Below are 12,312 nucleotides of genomic sequence, written 5' to 3'. Positions count from 1 at the left end.
TAATCCCAGCTACTTAGGAAGCTGAGGTAGGAGAATCGCTTGAACCCAGGAGGCAGAAGTTGCAGTCAGCCAAGATCACGCCACTGCACTCCAGCCCGGGTGACAGAATGAGAGTCCATCTCCAAAAAAAAAGAAAAAAGAAACTACAGGCCAAGGCCGGAGGATCACTTGAGCCCAGGAGTTTGAGACCAGCCTGGGCAACATAGTGAGACCTGGTTCTACAAAAAAATTAAAAAATTAGCTGGGCATGGTGGCATACTCCTGTAGTCCCATCTACTTGAGGAGCTGAAGTGAGAGGATCACTTGAGCCCAGGAGGTCAAGGTTGCACTGAGCCGTGATTGTACTGCACTCCAGCCTGTGTGACAGAGTGAGACCCTGTCTCCAAAAAACCAATTATGATGACCATGTAAAATGGGAAAATGATAATAGTGAGAAAAGTATATAAAATTAAATGTACAGTAATGATAACTATCTCTAAAACCTATGCAGAGAATTAGTAAAAGACAACAAAATGTTAACGGTTGTTATTAACGAGCTGGGAACATGGGTGACCTTTTTAAAATCCCTACCAAATTTTCTTGAATGTGCGTATATACCTTTATAGGGAAAGGCGTCTATGTGTGTGTATGTGAGGTCTACCTCCATTTAGACTTGAAGGTGCTGCAGCCAATTGTAATAATGGTAAAAAGGTTCCTGGGAATCTGTGCCTCCAGGGTTCAGCGCAACCGCACTAGTAAAGCAGTTTCCAGGGCTCCTTGGCACCCTTTAATACCAATGTTATCCTGCTCTAAAATGCCTGTACTTGCCTAACTCCTAAGAAGACCCCCAAATACCATCTGGATGATAAGATTCAATCATTATGGTTCTCAGATACCACTTTAATCAGGTTTTTCACTATACAGTGATGGGGGTAGAAGATGGTGACTGTTTTCAAGCAAATTCACGAGGCACATGTTCGTCCCTGCCCCAAAGTGAACAGTCTGGGCTTCCCAGAACAGAAAAATGCTTTCCTTCCTGGGGGAATCCCATTCCTGAGCTGACAAGACAGATTTCAGTAAGAATGAGCACAAAAGATAGGGCAAAATAGTGAAGGGAGCCAGGTGCATATTTGAATTCTTTCCAGTGCAGACTGGAACTAGACATGCAGGTATCCCTCCTAAAGGCAACGCCCAAATCCCAGCCATTCCCACTAGAGGCCAAACCGCCTGCCCACAGAGATTGACAGCCAATGTTCATCTCATAACTCTCCTCCCAGCAGTGCACCAGTAAACTCAGATGCCTGAGTGCTTGTGGCCACCACACAACAGATGCGGCCTTCCTCTTCACTGGCCCCTCGGCTGCTGCTGGGTCTGCCTGGCCATCAAGGAGCAGCCAGTATTTGTGTGGCTGTGTGGTGTGGGAGGGGCCAGAATAAGCAACAAAGCCAATTAGATGTGGGTTCTGGGGCTCTGTCAACATGGTAGCAGGACAAGTCACCACCCACAGTAGGACCATAGGGCCCTGTGTCCTCCATTAATTCTTCTCTGGGCGGTTTCTGTTCAGCACAGCTTTCGGGGCAAATTCTAGCTTGTCCTTAAGGCTCACCACCTGCGTGTGGTCCTTGCCTAGAAGCTCATCCAGCTTGCGATCCTCCCGGCGCTCTGAGATGCTCTTTTCCTCCTCCACGGGCTGGGGGTCCTTTCCCCTGATGAACCATTCCAGGTGGTAACCCACAGCCCCGACCACAAAGGCAACAGGGAATGTGACATAAGGAGCATAGGTACGAACCACGGTCCAAAACACAGGCCACATGACATCTGCGGAAAAGCACAAGGCAGCATTAGAGAACCCAGCATCATCTCCCACCAAATAAGAGCAACCCACTAGGGCTCTCCACTTACCAAGCAGCCTGGCACAATTTTTTTTTTTTTTTTTTTTTGAGACGGAGTCTTGCTCTGTCGCCCAGGCTGGAGTGCAGTGGCACGATCTCAGCTCACCGCACCCTCCACCTCCCAGGTTCAAGCAATTATCTGCCTCAGCCTCCCAAGTAGCTGGGATTACAGCTAATTTTTGTATTTTTTTAGTAGAGACAGGGTTTCACCATGTTGGTCAGGCTGGTCTTGAACTCCTGACCTCGTGATTCACCCACCTCAGCCTCCCAAAGTGCTGGAATTACAGGCGTGAGCCACCACACCTGGCCAGCCTGGCACAATTTACTGAGCACCCACCCCCGTGCAGAGCAATGCGAGAGGTGGATCCCTGAAATAATCTAGGAAATTTCAAAAGATTCCATTGTTAGGGATGAAGGAAGGATCTCCATTTTACGGACCGTACTCTTTGACAAGTGTGCACCAATATATGACAATGTTCCCCACAAGGGGACCTCTGAGCCTTACCTAATAGAGCTTCAAGCCTATTGTTGACCCCAGGACCTAGTCTGCCAACATTTCAAGAAGGGAAAAAGATGCCTTTCTCTGCTCTATGAAATTTCTCCATGAGCACAGCCGGCCACCTTTTCCCCATGAAACACAATCTACGATGAATCTCCTGGTTTCACAATATGAAAAGTCGTTCCTTTTCCTCATGTAAAGCATAAGGAGCATATTTAAACAGTCAAATACATAATGCATTACCTAATTATTCTGGATTTTAGGTAAATAGATAATGGTTTTATCCTGTTCTGAACCTGGCTTTTCTAACAATGGAACAAACCTATACTTTACAAATCTGCTGACTAAACCACTTTCAAAATATCCTATCTTGGCTAAAGACAGTGGCTCACACCTGTAATTCCAGAACTTTGGGAGGCTTGTAATCCCCATTACTCAGGAGGCTGAGGCAGGAGAATCACTTGAACCTGGGAGGCGGAGGTTGCAGTGAGCTAAGATCAAGCCACTGCACTCCAGCCTGGGCGGCAGAACGAAACTCCGTCTCAAGAAAAAAAAAAAAATCCTATCTTCAACCAAACCCATACCTTCATATTTACATAAAAACTCCTGAAAATATCACAAATCATTATACATACTCTGGATACCGCAGAACTTGAAGATTTTCTGTGAAAAACCACTGTACAAGCCCGGGGGGTGGGGTGGGGCGGGGAGCGGAGTGGAATGGCCTCAGGGCCTCCTGAATTGAAGTAGGGCAATACCAAAGTAATGTAAAAACACACAAATTGGATCACTCTAATGGCCAATTCCGTCTCAAATGATTATTACCATTATCAATTATCAAAGATCATTCACAGTTATAATAACACAGCTACCATTTATTGAGCACTTACATGCCAGGCCTTGGGCTAGGTGCTTCATATACACTCACTCTCTTAATCCTCATGTCCACCACGTGAGGTAGATACATAACCCACTATCAGAGGGTTAAGAGACTTGCCCAAAAGTATTCACTAAAAGATCTTTCTGTTTATGCCCCTGTAGGTATTTCTCCAACACTACTATCTCTGATCTAAAGTGAACAATCGAAACCTCACCAAGGATAAGATGATTCTCCCCCTCTCTCTTTGGTTCCAATTCTCTTTGAAGGAATCCCAATGTTCTCTGGACGTAACACTATAAGGCAGCGGTCCCCAATCTATATTTGGCACCAGGGACCAGTTTCGTGGAAGACAATTTTTCCACAGATGGGGGTTGGAGAGGGATGGTTTCGGGATGAAACTGTTCCAGCTCAGATCATCAGGCATTAGATTCTCATAAGGGGCACACAACGTAGATCCCTCACATGCGCAGTTCACAATAGGGTTTGCACTCCTGTGAGAATCTAATGCCGCTGCTGATCTATCAGAAGGTGGAGCTCAGGCGGTAATGCTTGCCAGCTTGCCCACCGCTCACCTCCTGCTGTGCAGCCCAGTTTCTAATGGGCTGAAGACCACCATGGTCTGTGGCCCAGGGGGTTAAGGACCCCTGCAATAAGGCAGCATCATGAAATTTAAAAAAAAAAAAAATTGCAGCATCTCCAAGACTCCCCCGCTTATTGTCTCAGCACCAGGCACTATGATGACAATTTACACACTAATCATCATTTGATCCTCTTAACACCTCTATGATGTAGGAATTATTAGCCCAGACTCTTGTGAAGGCCACAAAGGCTCACAGACATTATGTTAACTTATCCAAGATCACTAGAAGTGATAGAGCCACTGATTTTGAACCCAGGCCTCTCCAATTTCAAAGCCTACACTCTTTCTAGTGGGAAGAACACACTGCAGAGGTATACGGTTTCTGTCCAAACCCTGGACTTAGGGAGAGCTTCCTACAGTTTTTTCCCATCAGCCTGGCATTTCATTACCTAGAAGAGCTTTCCTTTTCCCAAACTCTGAGATTGTACTCAGGGATTTGTGAAATTCAGAGACATAGTAATAGTTAAAAGAGGCACCTCTGAAGAATCCCAAACCTAATACTTCTCCATTTTACTTCCACCTTTAAAGCAAGTCCTCTGTATAAGTAAATGCTTCCCTAAATAGCAACTGTCCGTTCAGATTTCCAAACCTGTCTTAAAACATATCGCGCATGAGTTCACAACTATCTCTCACATGCAGCATAAAGTCTCTCGCTACCGTCCTGCTCACATTCTAATCATTCCCAAATAAGTCAATTCATTCCTTTATTCGACACTTATAACCACTTACTCTGTGTCAGGCACGATGCTGGCTTACCCTGCCTGCGTTTCTCAAGACACTTTAAGCTCCAAAAGGCTAAGAACCGTGTCTGTCTGGCCCAATTATGCCCTATCCATCCAGGCACCTCTCCTACCCTGCCTGGCAGAGTGCCCAAAAAAGGTCTGCTGAACGAATGAATGACAGCCCAAACTCCCTAGTGTAAAATCACAACATCCTCCACCCACTCTCCCCCAAAAGGTGGCAGGAGCATAACAGATGCCTTTGCTGATTACAAAAACCTAAAGACTCCATCACAGTCGTCCCCAGGCAGGGTATCACAATGAAAGAGGCAAAAGTGTCTGAAAAACACTGTGACGCATATTTCCAGCCCGGCATGGAGGACGTCTGCCAAAAGCATCCGGTAAAGGTCAACTGGGCTGCTGGGAAACCTGCCCCAGTGCGGGGGCCCGGAGGCCCAACGAGGCCAGAAGCCGTAGTCCCAAATTCAATAACTGCTAACAAGGACACAGGAGGCCTGAGAAGGCGGAAGAATTAGCCCTGACAGTCACTCGAGCGCAGTCCAGGAATGGGAGCGCAAGTGAGGTGAAGGTCCATCCAAATGGCTACCCTTCTCCCTTCTGTGAGGCTCCCGGTCCCCTGTCCCTAGCCCACCTCATTCATGGCCTCATCAACGTCCGTCCTCATTGAGGTGCCGAGAAGCCCTGTCTGCGGAGGGCTACCTGGGCTCCCAGACTTGGCACCAGAACACCCGCCAGAGAGGGGGGCTGGCAGATCTGGCCGGGACCGGGGTGGACCCTAGCGATCACTCCTCCCGTAACTCAGAGGTTACTGGCCTGGACTGACTCGACCTGCTCGCCGGGACCGCGCGCTCACCTGCGGCCCAGCCCACACTCCCCAGTGCGGCCCCCGCTCTCCGCCCGCTCGCCGGGAGCACGGAAGTCGCCGCACCCAGCGGCCCGCGGGACCTTGCCCCGTGACCCTGCCCACTGGCCGCCGGCTCTCTCGGAGCGCAGGGATTGGCTGAACTTTAGCCAAAGGACGGAAGGAAGCTAGGCATCCGCAACTGGGCCCCACTGCGCTGAAATGGACGTCGCGCCCTCTGTTGGCCGGGAGGTTTCTCAGTGATGTCGCCACGTGTTTTCTGCGTGGAAAAAGTGAAAGATCATCCAGTCATTTTTTTCAACTGATGTTTATTAGGCGTCTTCTAAGACCTAGGTCTGGGCACGCAAAAACAAAAGACATGATCCCTGACCTCAAGAAGCTCTTCTTAGAAGAGTATATTTTAGTGCTTTAAGACCTCTTGGGATCCGGGCTAGCTTTCTAGTGACCTTGGGAACATTATTAACCCGTCTGAGCCTCCCTTCCCCTTCTGTGTAGAGGTAATAACACCCATTTCGCAAGGATGGTGTGAGGGTTGGAAGAGATAATATTTGTAAAGTACTGTGGCAGGCACACAGCCAGCAGGGAAATAAATGTGGCTATTGTTAGTGTAAAAATAATTCAAATATAGTAAAACCTAAGTCTTACATGACCTCTTGGGTACAAGTATTCACTTCCTCCTCTGTGTCCCCACTGTACCCTATACAGACATCAATTTTATCATATACAGAAAAGTCCCAAAGCTCAAGCTTGTTAATGCTCCCACAAGGCCCTTCCCACCCTCATCCCACTAATCTCAGCCAGCATATTTATTTTGCTCGCACATACTAAACCCGGCAGACCACACTGTTTCACACCTCAGTGCCTTATTGATGCTTTTTCATCTACCTTCCCACCTTTTTTTTTTTTTTTTTTTCAATTTCACTCTTGTTGCCTGGGCTGGAGTGCAATGGCGTGATCTCGGCTCACCGCAACCTCCGCCTCCCAGGTTCAAGCGATGCCCCTGCCTCAGCCTCCTGAGTAGCTGGGATCACAGGCATGCACCACCACACCCGGCTAATTTTGTATTTTTAATAGAGAAGGGGTTTCTCCATGTTGGGGAAGCTGGTCTCGAACTCCCGACCTCAGGTGATCTGCCCGCATCGGCCTCCCAAAGTGCTGGGATTACAGGCGTGAGCCACTGCGCCTGGCCGCTTTTTTTTTTTTTTTTTAACAAGATCTCGCTCTGTTGCCCAGGCTAGAGTGCAGTGGCACAATCATAGCTCACTACAGCCTCAACCTCCTGGGCTCAAGTGATCCTCCCACTTCAGCCTTCCGAGTAGCTGGGACCACAGATGCACACCACCAGGCCTGGCTGATTTTTGTACTTTTTGTAGAGACTGGGTTTCACCATGTTGCTCGGGCTGGTCTCGAACTCCTGAGCTCAAGCAATCTGCCCGCCTCAGCCTCCCAAAGTGCTGGGATTACAGGCATGAGCCACCGTGCCTGGCCATGTAGTGCCCTTCCCACCTTTCTTTACTATGCCAGATTGTGCTCTGGCACAATTTTCAAGCTTAAGGGTCACCTCCAGAGGAAGCCTCATACATAGACTGCTTATCACATTAGACACCCTTCCTCTATTATCTCAAACAGCTCAAAGCTAAGCTCTGGCAGTGAAGATGGAGAAAAGGGAACAGTATTGTAGGGGCCAAGGTTCACTGAAAATCAACTGACAAAAGGCAGATTAATAGGAGAAAAGACATACAAAATTTTATTTTAACGTGCATAGCACGGGGCGGGGAGGCGAGGGGGTGGGAAGGGAAGGGTCACAGGAGAATGATTACCCAATAACCCAATGGGGTACAGAAGCGTATACACTCTTTTTCATAGGGGAAGGGGAGAGATGGAGAATATAGACAATTCTTCTGAGGGCAGCAAGTGATTCTTAGAGCGAAAAAATGGACAGAAATTAACTTGTAAATGATTCTCTTTAGAATTTGAATGAGCCCGAGAAACAGGCATCATCTTGTGAAAAATCCATCCAGGCGTAGTTGCCTTCCTCAGTCTTCTTTTCTGAGCTAGATGAGATTTCAGAGAGGGGAGGAAGGCAATTTTGTTTCTTTTGGAAAGACGTTTTCTCGATCAGATTAGGAAATTCTAGAGAGAGTGCCTCCCTATACTTGGGAGAGAAGGTTAGAGGGACCTTGATTCTGAGGCAGCTTCGAAGGCCTCTCAGCATGTCAAAGTGCCAGTCTTTGGGGTATCGCTTTCTGAGCCCCAACAGTACAAATAAATATTTAGGAGACCGTTGTTAGCAGAACCTGTTCACTAACTGAATATGTGGAGAGGAGAAGGGAACAGAACTGCCCAGAGTAACTGGCATTTGGTCAGCCAATCATGTGCTAGGCATTGGGGATGCAAAAATGACTGGGACCAACCTGCCTCCAGAGTTCTCTGACTAAAGAAACAGATGGGTCTACAAAATGTCAATAGAATGTAAGAAATGTGATGATAGAAGTATACACACGCAGCACAGAGGAGGATCTTCAGCCCAGCCAGGAAGATTCAGGGAAGGCTCCCTAGAGGAACCAAGCCTTGAGCTGAGTCTTGAGTCATGGCTAGCAGTTCCCTCAAGCAGAATTGCTGAGGGGCTCAGGAGCATAGACTTAGAAATCAGATAGCCATGGGTTCAAATCCTGACTCTTGTCTGCTTATCTCAGAAAAGCTATTTACACTCTTTGTTTTTAAAAAAAGACAATAATAGTACCCACTCCTAGGGTTGCTGTGAGTATTAAATCACCTAAATGTGTATAAAGTGCTTGGCATAGTAGTTTGCACCTTCTCAGTGCTCAGTAAATGGTTATTGACATGTTAAGTATTTCCCAACTGTATTGCTCCTTCTGTAATGTCCTATGTCCATTCGTGGCATTACTCATTCATTAAGCCAGAAATCTGAGTGACACCTTCAAGGCGTCCCATCTTTGCATTATTCTCCAGATCCAGCTTACTGCACGTATGCCTCCTAAATGTCTCTCAAAGTCAACATCGTTATCTCTTACCTGGACCACTTTAGCAGCTCCCTGAATGGTCTCCCTGCTGTCTTGTTGCCCCCTCCAGTCCATTTCCTTTCTTTTGGCCATAGTTTTATCTTTCAAATAAAACTATGAGGTTTCCATCTTAGCCTCCCACTCCCAACTCTATGGGTCCCTTCTGGCCGTATCTCCTCCACGCCCTCCACAGCCACCATAACCTGTCACCCTCTCCAGCCTATGCTTTCCTTCCCAACACACATGTGCTTCCATGGCTTTGCCCAGGTTGGTCCCTTGGCCAGAAATGAATTTCTCCCTTCTCTTCCTTGACTACAAAATGCTAATTCATCCTGCAAGATCCAACTCACAAGGCAGAAGGCTTTCCCAGACTGCCTGTGCTATGGTTGTACCCTCCAAAACTTACACTGAAATTTGTCATTGTGAGTATTAAGAGGTGGGACCTTTAAGAGGTTATTAGGCCATGAGGGCTGCACTCTCATGGGTGGATTGACACCCTTATAAAAGGGCAAGTTCAACTCCCTCTTGCCCTCTCTTGCCCTCTCACCTGCCATGGGATGACACAGCAAGAAGGCCCTCACAAGTTGCCAGCACCTTGACACTGAATTCCCCAGCACCCAGAACTGTGAGCCAATAAATACCTGTTCATTATAAGTTATCCAGTCTGTGGTATTGTTATAGCAGCACAAAATGGACTAAAACACCCTGGTTGCTACAGGCTCTCTCCTCTCAATCCCTTGGCCCCTCTGGGAGAACAGGTCTCCCTTTGCACCATAACTTTCTGTTTATATGCTGGCCATGGCCAGACTGTAAGCAACTCAAGCAAAAGGACTGGACCTAATCTTTCACTATCTATGGGGCTCAGCATAACTACCTAGGCCACAAGAACCAAAGGAGACTCATCCACACCAGACATAGAAAACTCTATGAATAAAGTCATAGACCCATAAAATGCTGTATAAATGTAAAGGTTAAACTCAGACTCAGCCACTTCCTGGCTTCATGGTTTGAGGTAAGCTGTTTAAACCTCTCCAAGCCCATTTCCTCATCTGTAAATGGGGGTGAAAACAATATCTGTTTTACAGCATTGCTCTGAGTTCAAACCTCACCCATGCCCCCAATTTTAGAGATGATAAAACAACCTCAGAGAGGTAAACTGACCCAGCCCTTCTACTGGAGACCTTTGGACAGTCATCCAATTTAAGTCTTCCCAAAGCTGGCTGCTCAGAATCTTGTGAAGCACTTGTTAAAACCTTATTCGAGGGCAGAGTCTATTCACTAAGTCTTGGACCAGGCCCAGGAGTCTGTATGGGATCACCTCCAAACTGACTGCTTTTGGGAATTCAGATCACATTAGAGTTCTCCTCACCTTCCAGGCTCATGTGTGTACGTGGACCATCTCTTGCTTTTCCAAAGTTGTCTACCAAACCAGTCTATAAAACGTTCATGCCACTCCTCTGTTCAAAACCCTTCTATGGCTCCCTACAGCCCACAAGACCCAGGCCACCTGCCTCAATGAGACCCAAACACTGATATAATCAAGTCTCTGTGCTCCCAATGTCTCTTCCTCTTCCAAGCCTTTGCACAGCTGTTCCCTGATCTTGGAACATTCTTCCCAGCCCTGGCCCTCCTTCAGCAGCTAATCTCTAATCATCTTTCTGGCACTTACTCCTGTATTTTAACTGCTTGCTTATTTGTCTGTTTTTCCCATATGACCATAAGCTCCATTAAGGGTAGAAACTACATCTTGTTCAGGGCTATTCCTGTGGCGCCCAAAAGTGATAAATGTCTGCTGGATAAATGAATGAAAAGAATTAGCTGACCCAGTGTGGCCCAGAAAAGCAGCCAATCCTGAAGGCTTTTCCTCCTGCCTGGAGGTGACACACCAACCCAAAGGACTGCTCAAGGAGTGGAAAGGGGCTTTCTGGGTGGAGACTGCCATCAGCCCTCTCTGGTCTAAGAAGCCTGCAAAGCTAAAAGCTCATGATTTGGCATTAGACCTGGGTCCACCACATTTAGTCCTGTGACCTCAGACAGGTCTTGTAACCTGCCCTGAGCTTTGGCTTTCTCTTCTATCGTAAGGACCAGCCACATTCATGTAAAGCACTCACCCCTTGCCTGACCCACACTGACCACTCAATAAAGCCATCGATACTAGGTTCTGGTTGCCATTTAGCTTCCCAGGAGAGCTCTGTTCTTTGTACTTCCTCTTCCCCCACCCCAGCCTCCACCAAGGTGGCCACCCATAGGAGGCATCAGAAAATGCGGCAGGACTGAAGTTTTTCTGCTGCTGATCAGGAATGACTGGAGCAGAAGAAACATTGTGCCTCTAGGGGAAGGGAAACCAATTATTTGTCAATACCTAACAATAACCACACTCCCGGTTTATTGAGCACATGCTGCGTGCCCGGCGAGCTCCGGACTTCCCTCTCTGGGGGAACCCTGCGGACTGGGAGGCAGAACGGGATACACCGAAATAGGAAGAACGGAGAGCTTGACACCCTCCCCCTCTTCACCCCACCTGGGCCCCTCCAGGAGGGTCCAGGCCCTTACTGTGGGCATCAGGGGGCCGAATCTCCTTTCCACCAGCTGGCCCATCCCTGGAAGGAGCTCAGGCAACCCCTGCTGTCTCCAAACCAAGAGAGTGGGCTCCCGGTCCCTTCTCCCTTCACCCCCGTCCTCCCACACACAGGACGGAGGTGGCCTCTTCTGGAGAGAGCAGCTGGCTCGAGTGCAGTTCTGCCGTTTTATTTTTCCTGGGATATTCAAGGGGATGTGGGAACAGCCACAGGTGTGGTGAGGGGAAGCCCCCATCTCCCCTCCCCAGCCGCTGGGAAAGGGGAGAGGCCCAGGCGCCCTGGTCCTGGGTTGGTCCAGCCACTGTGGTCCCTGGGCCCAGTGGGCAGAGGGCTGAGGATGGAGCCCCTGGGAGGGTGGGGCGGGCTCCTAGGCAGGGTTCGGGATTCTTCATAAAAAGCCACGAAGCTTGATCCCCACGAAGCCCAGCCCCGCGGGGTGGGGGGGGGGACGCAGAGCCCAGATGAGGGACCTGGCCCGGCCTGGCCCGCGGGGGAAAGAATGGCAGAGATGGTGCCCATGGGGAGGAGGTGGGGACAAAGCGTCGGACCAGGTGGGCAGGGGATCCAGGTGAGGGGCGCAGGGCGGAGAGGCACGGCCCCCTGCCCAGCCCGGGCGCCTTCGCGTGGGATCAGGAAGGTAAAAAACCCACGAGAGTGTGACGGGCCCGGGGGCCGGGGCGTCCGGTGCCGGTGGGGCGGGCGCACGGGGCGGCCCGCGTTCACAGTGACCTCGACGCTGGGTGTACAGTACGGGTGGAGAACCGCGGGCCCGGGCCGGGCTGGGCGGGCCGGACCGGTCACAGCCTGGTCTGGGCCTCGGGGATGTAGATCTCGATGCTGTCGGCGCTCTCGGTGGCCGAGCTGTGGCGGAAGGAAGCGGCGCGCTTGGCCGCCAGGAGCCTCTTGCGCGCTTCCTGCCGCTGCCGGTCCACGGAGTCCAGGGAGCGCTCCTTCACCGGCACGCCCCGGCCCCGCAGGGGCTTCTTTGGTATCGGCGGAGGGACCTTCTTCTCCTCCTGCGGGGCAGAGGGCGTCGCTGAGCTGGGGCGCCGAACCATCCCAACACCCAGGTGTCCGCCCCCGCACCCCCGCGCCCGGAGTGCTGACAACCGCGTGGCTCCGAACGCGATGGCGCTCAGAATCCGCCACGGATCCCGTGACCTGAAGCCCCAGGTGCTCCTGTTCCGACAAGGTCAAATCCCCACATTTTCCACCAAA

At 49.7% G+C, this 12,312-nt stretch overlaps 2 protein-coding genes across 7 annotated transcripts in view; both read right to left on the bottom strand.

Annotated features, from left to right (window-relative positions):
• Positions 1-858: 858 nt before the first annotated feature.
• On the bottom strand, positions 859-5,631 carry SMIM12 (small integral membrane protein 12). 4 transcript variants are annotated; one of them, XM_014344453.5, is made up of 2 exons: positions 5,484-5,631; positions 859-1,797 (listed from the first exon to the last, which is right to left on the bottom strand). In XM_014344453.5, exon 2 carries the CDS (start codon positions 1,790-1,792, stop codon positions 1,514-1,516), a length of 279 nt encoding a protein of 92 aa, XP_014199939.2. In that variant the 5' UTR covers positions 1,793-1,797; positions 5,484-5,631; the 3' UTR covers positions 859-1,513. The 4 variants fall into 4 exon arrangements, with proteins under 4 accessions (XP_014199939.2, XP_063449044.1, XP_014199941.2 ...); XM_063592974.1 differs by lacking the exon at positions 5,484-5,631 and adding an exon at positions 5,444-5,476; XM_014344455.6 differs by lacking the exon at positions 5,484-5,631 and adding an exon at positions 5,262-5,416.
• Positions 5,632-7,212: 1,581 nt separating this feature from the next.
• The window catches only part of DLGAP3 (DLG associated protein 3), a 67,833-nt gene continuing 62,733 nt past the window's right edge, over positions 7,213-12,312 (bottom strand). For all 3 annotated transcript variants that reach the window (XM_034960881.4, XM_003812563.5, XM_034960876.3), the window contains one exon: positions 7,213-12,110. In XM_034960881.4, coding sequence (XP_034816772.1) covers positions 11,892-12,110 — 219 coding nt within the window. In that variant the 3' untranslated portion in view covers positions 7,213-11,891. The remainder of the gene's footprint in view (positions 12,111-12,312) is intronic.

Source organism: Pan paniscus, chromosome 1 (genome assembly GCF_029289425.2).
Source record: "Pan paniscus chromosome 1, NHGRI_mPanPan1-v2.0_pri, whole genome shotgun sequence".
In the NCBI taxonomy this organism is placed as follows: domain Eukaryota; kingdom Metazoa; phylum Chordata; class Mammalia; order Primates; family Hominidae; genus Pan; species Pan paniscus.
This window is presented reverse-complemented; position numbering and strand designations above follow the sequence as displayed.

Bases quoted from the DNA above. Each gene is read 5' to 3' on its own strand.
- SMIM12 (XM_014344453.5), bottom strand. From the start codon at position 1,792: ATGTGGCCTGTGTTTTGGACCGTGGTTCGTACCTATGCTCCTTATGTC.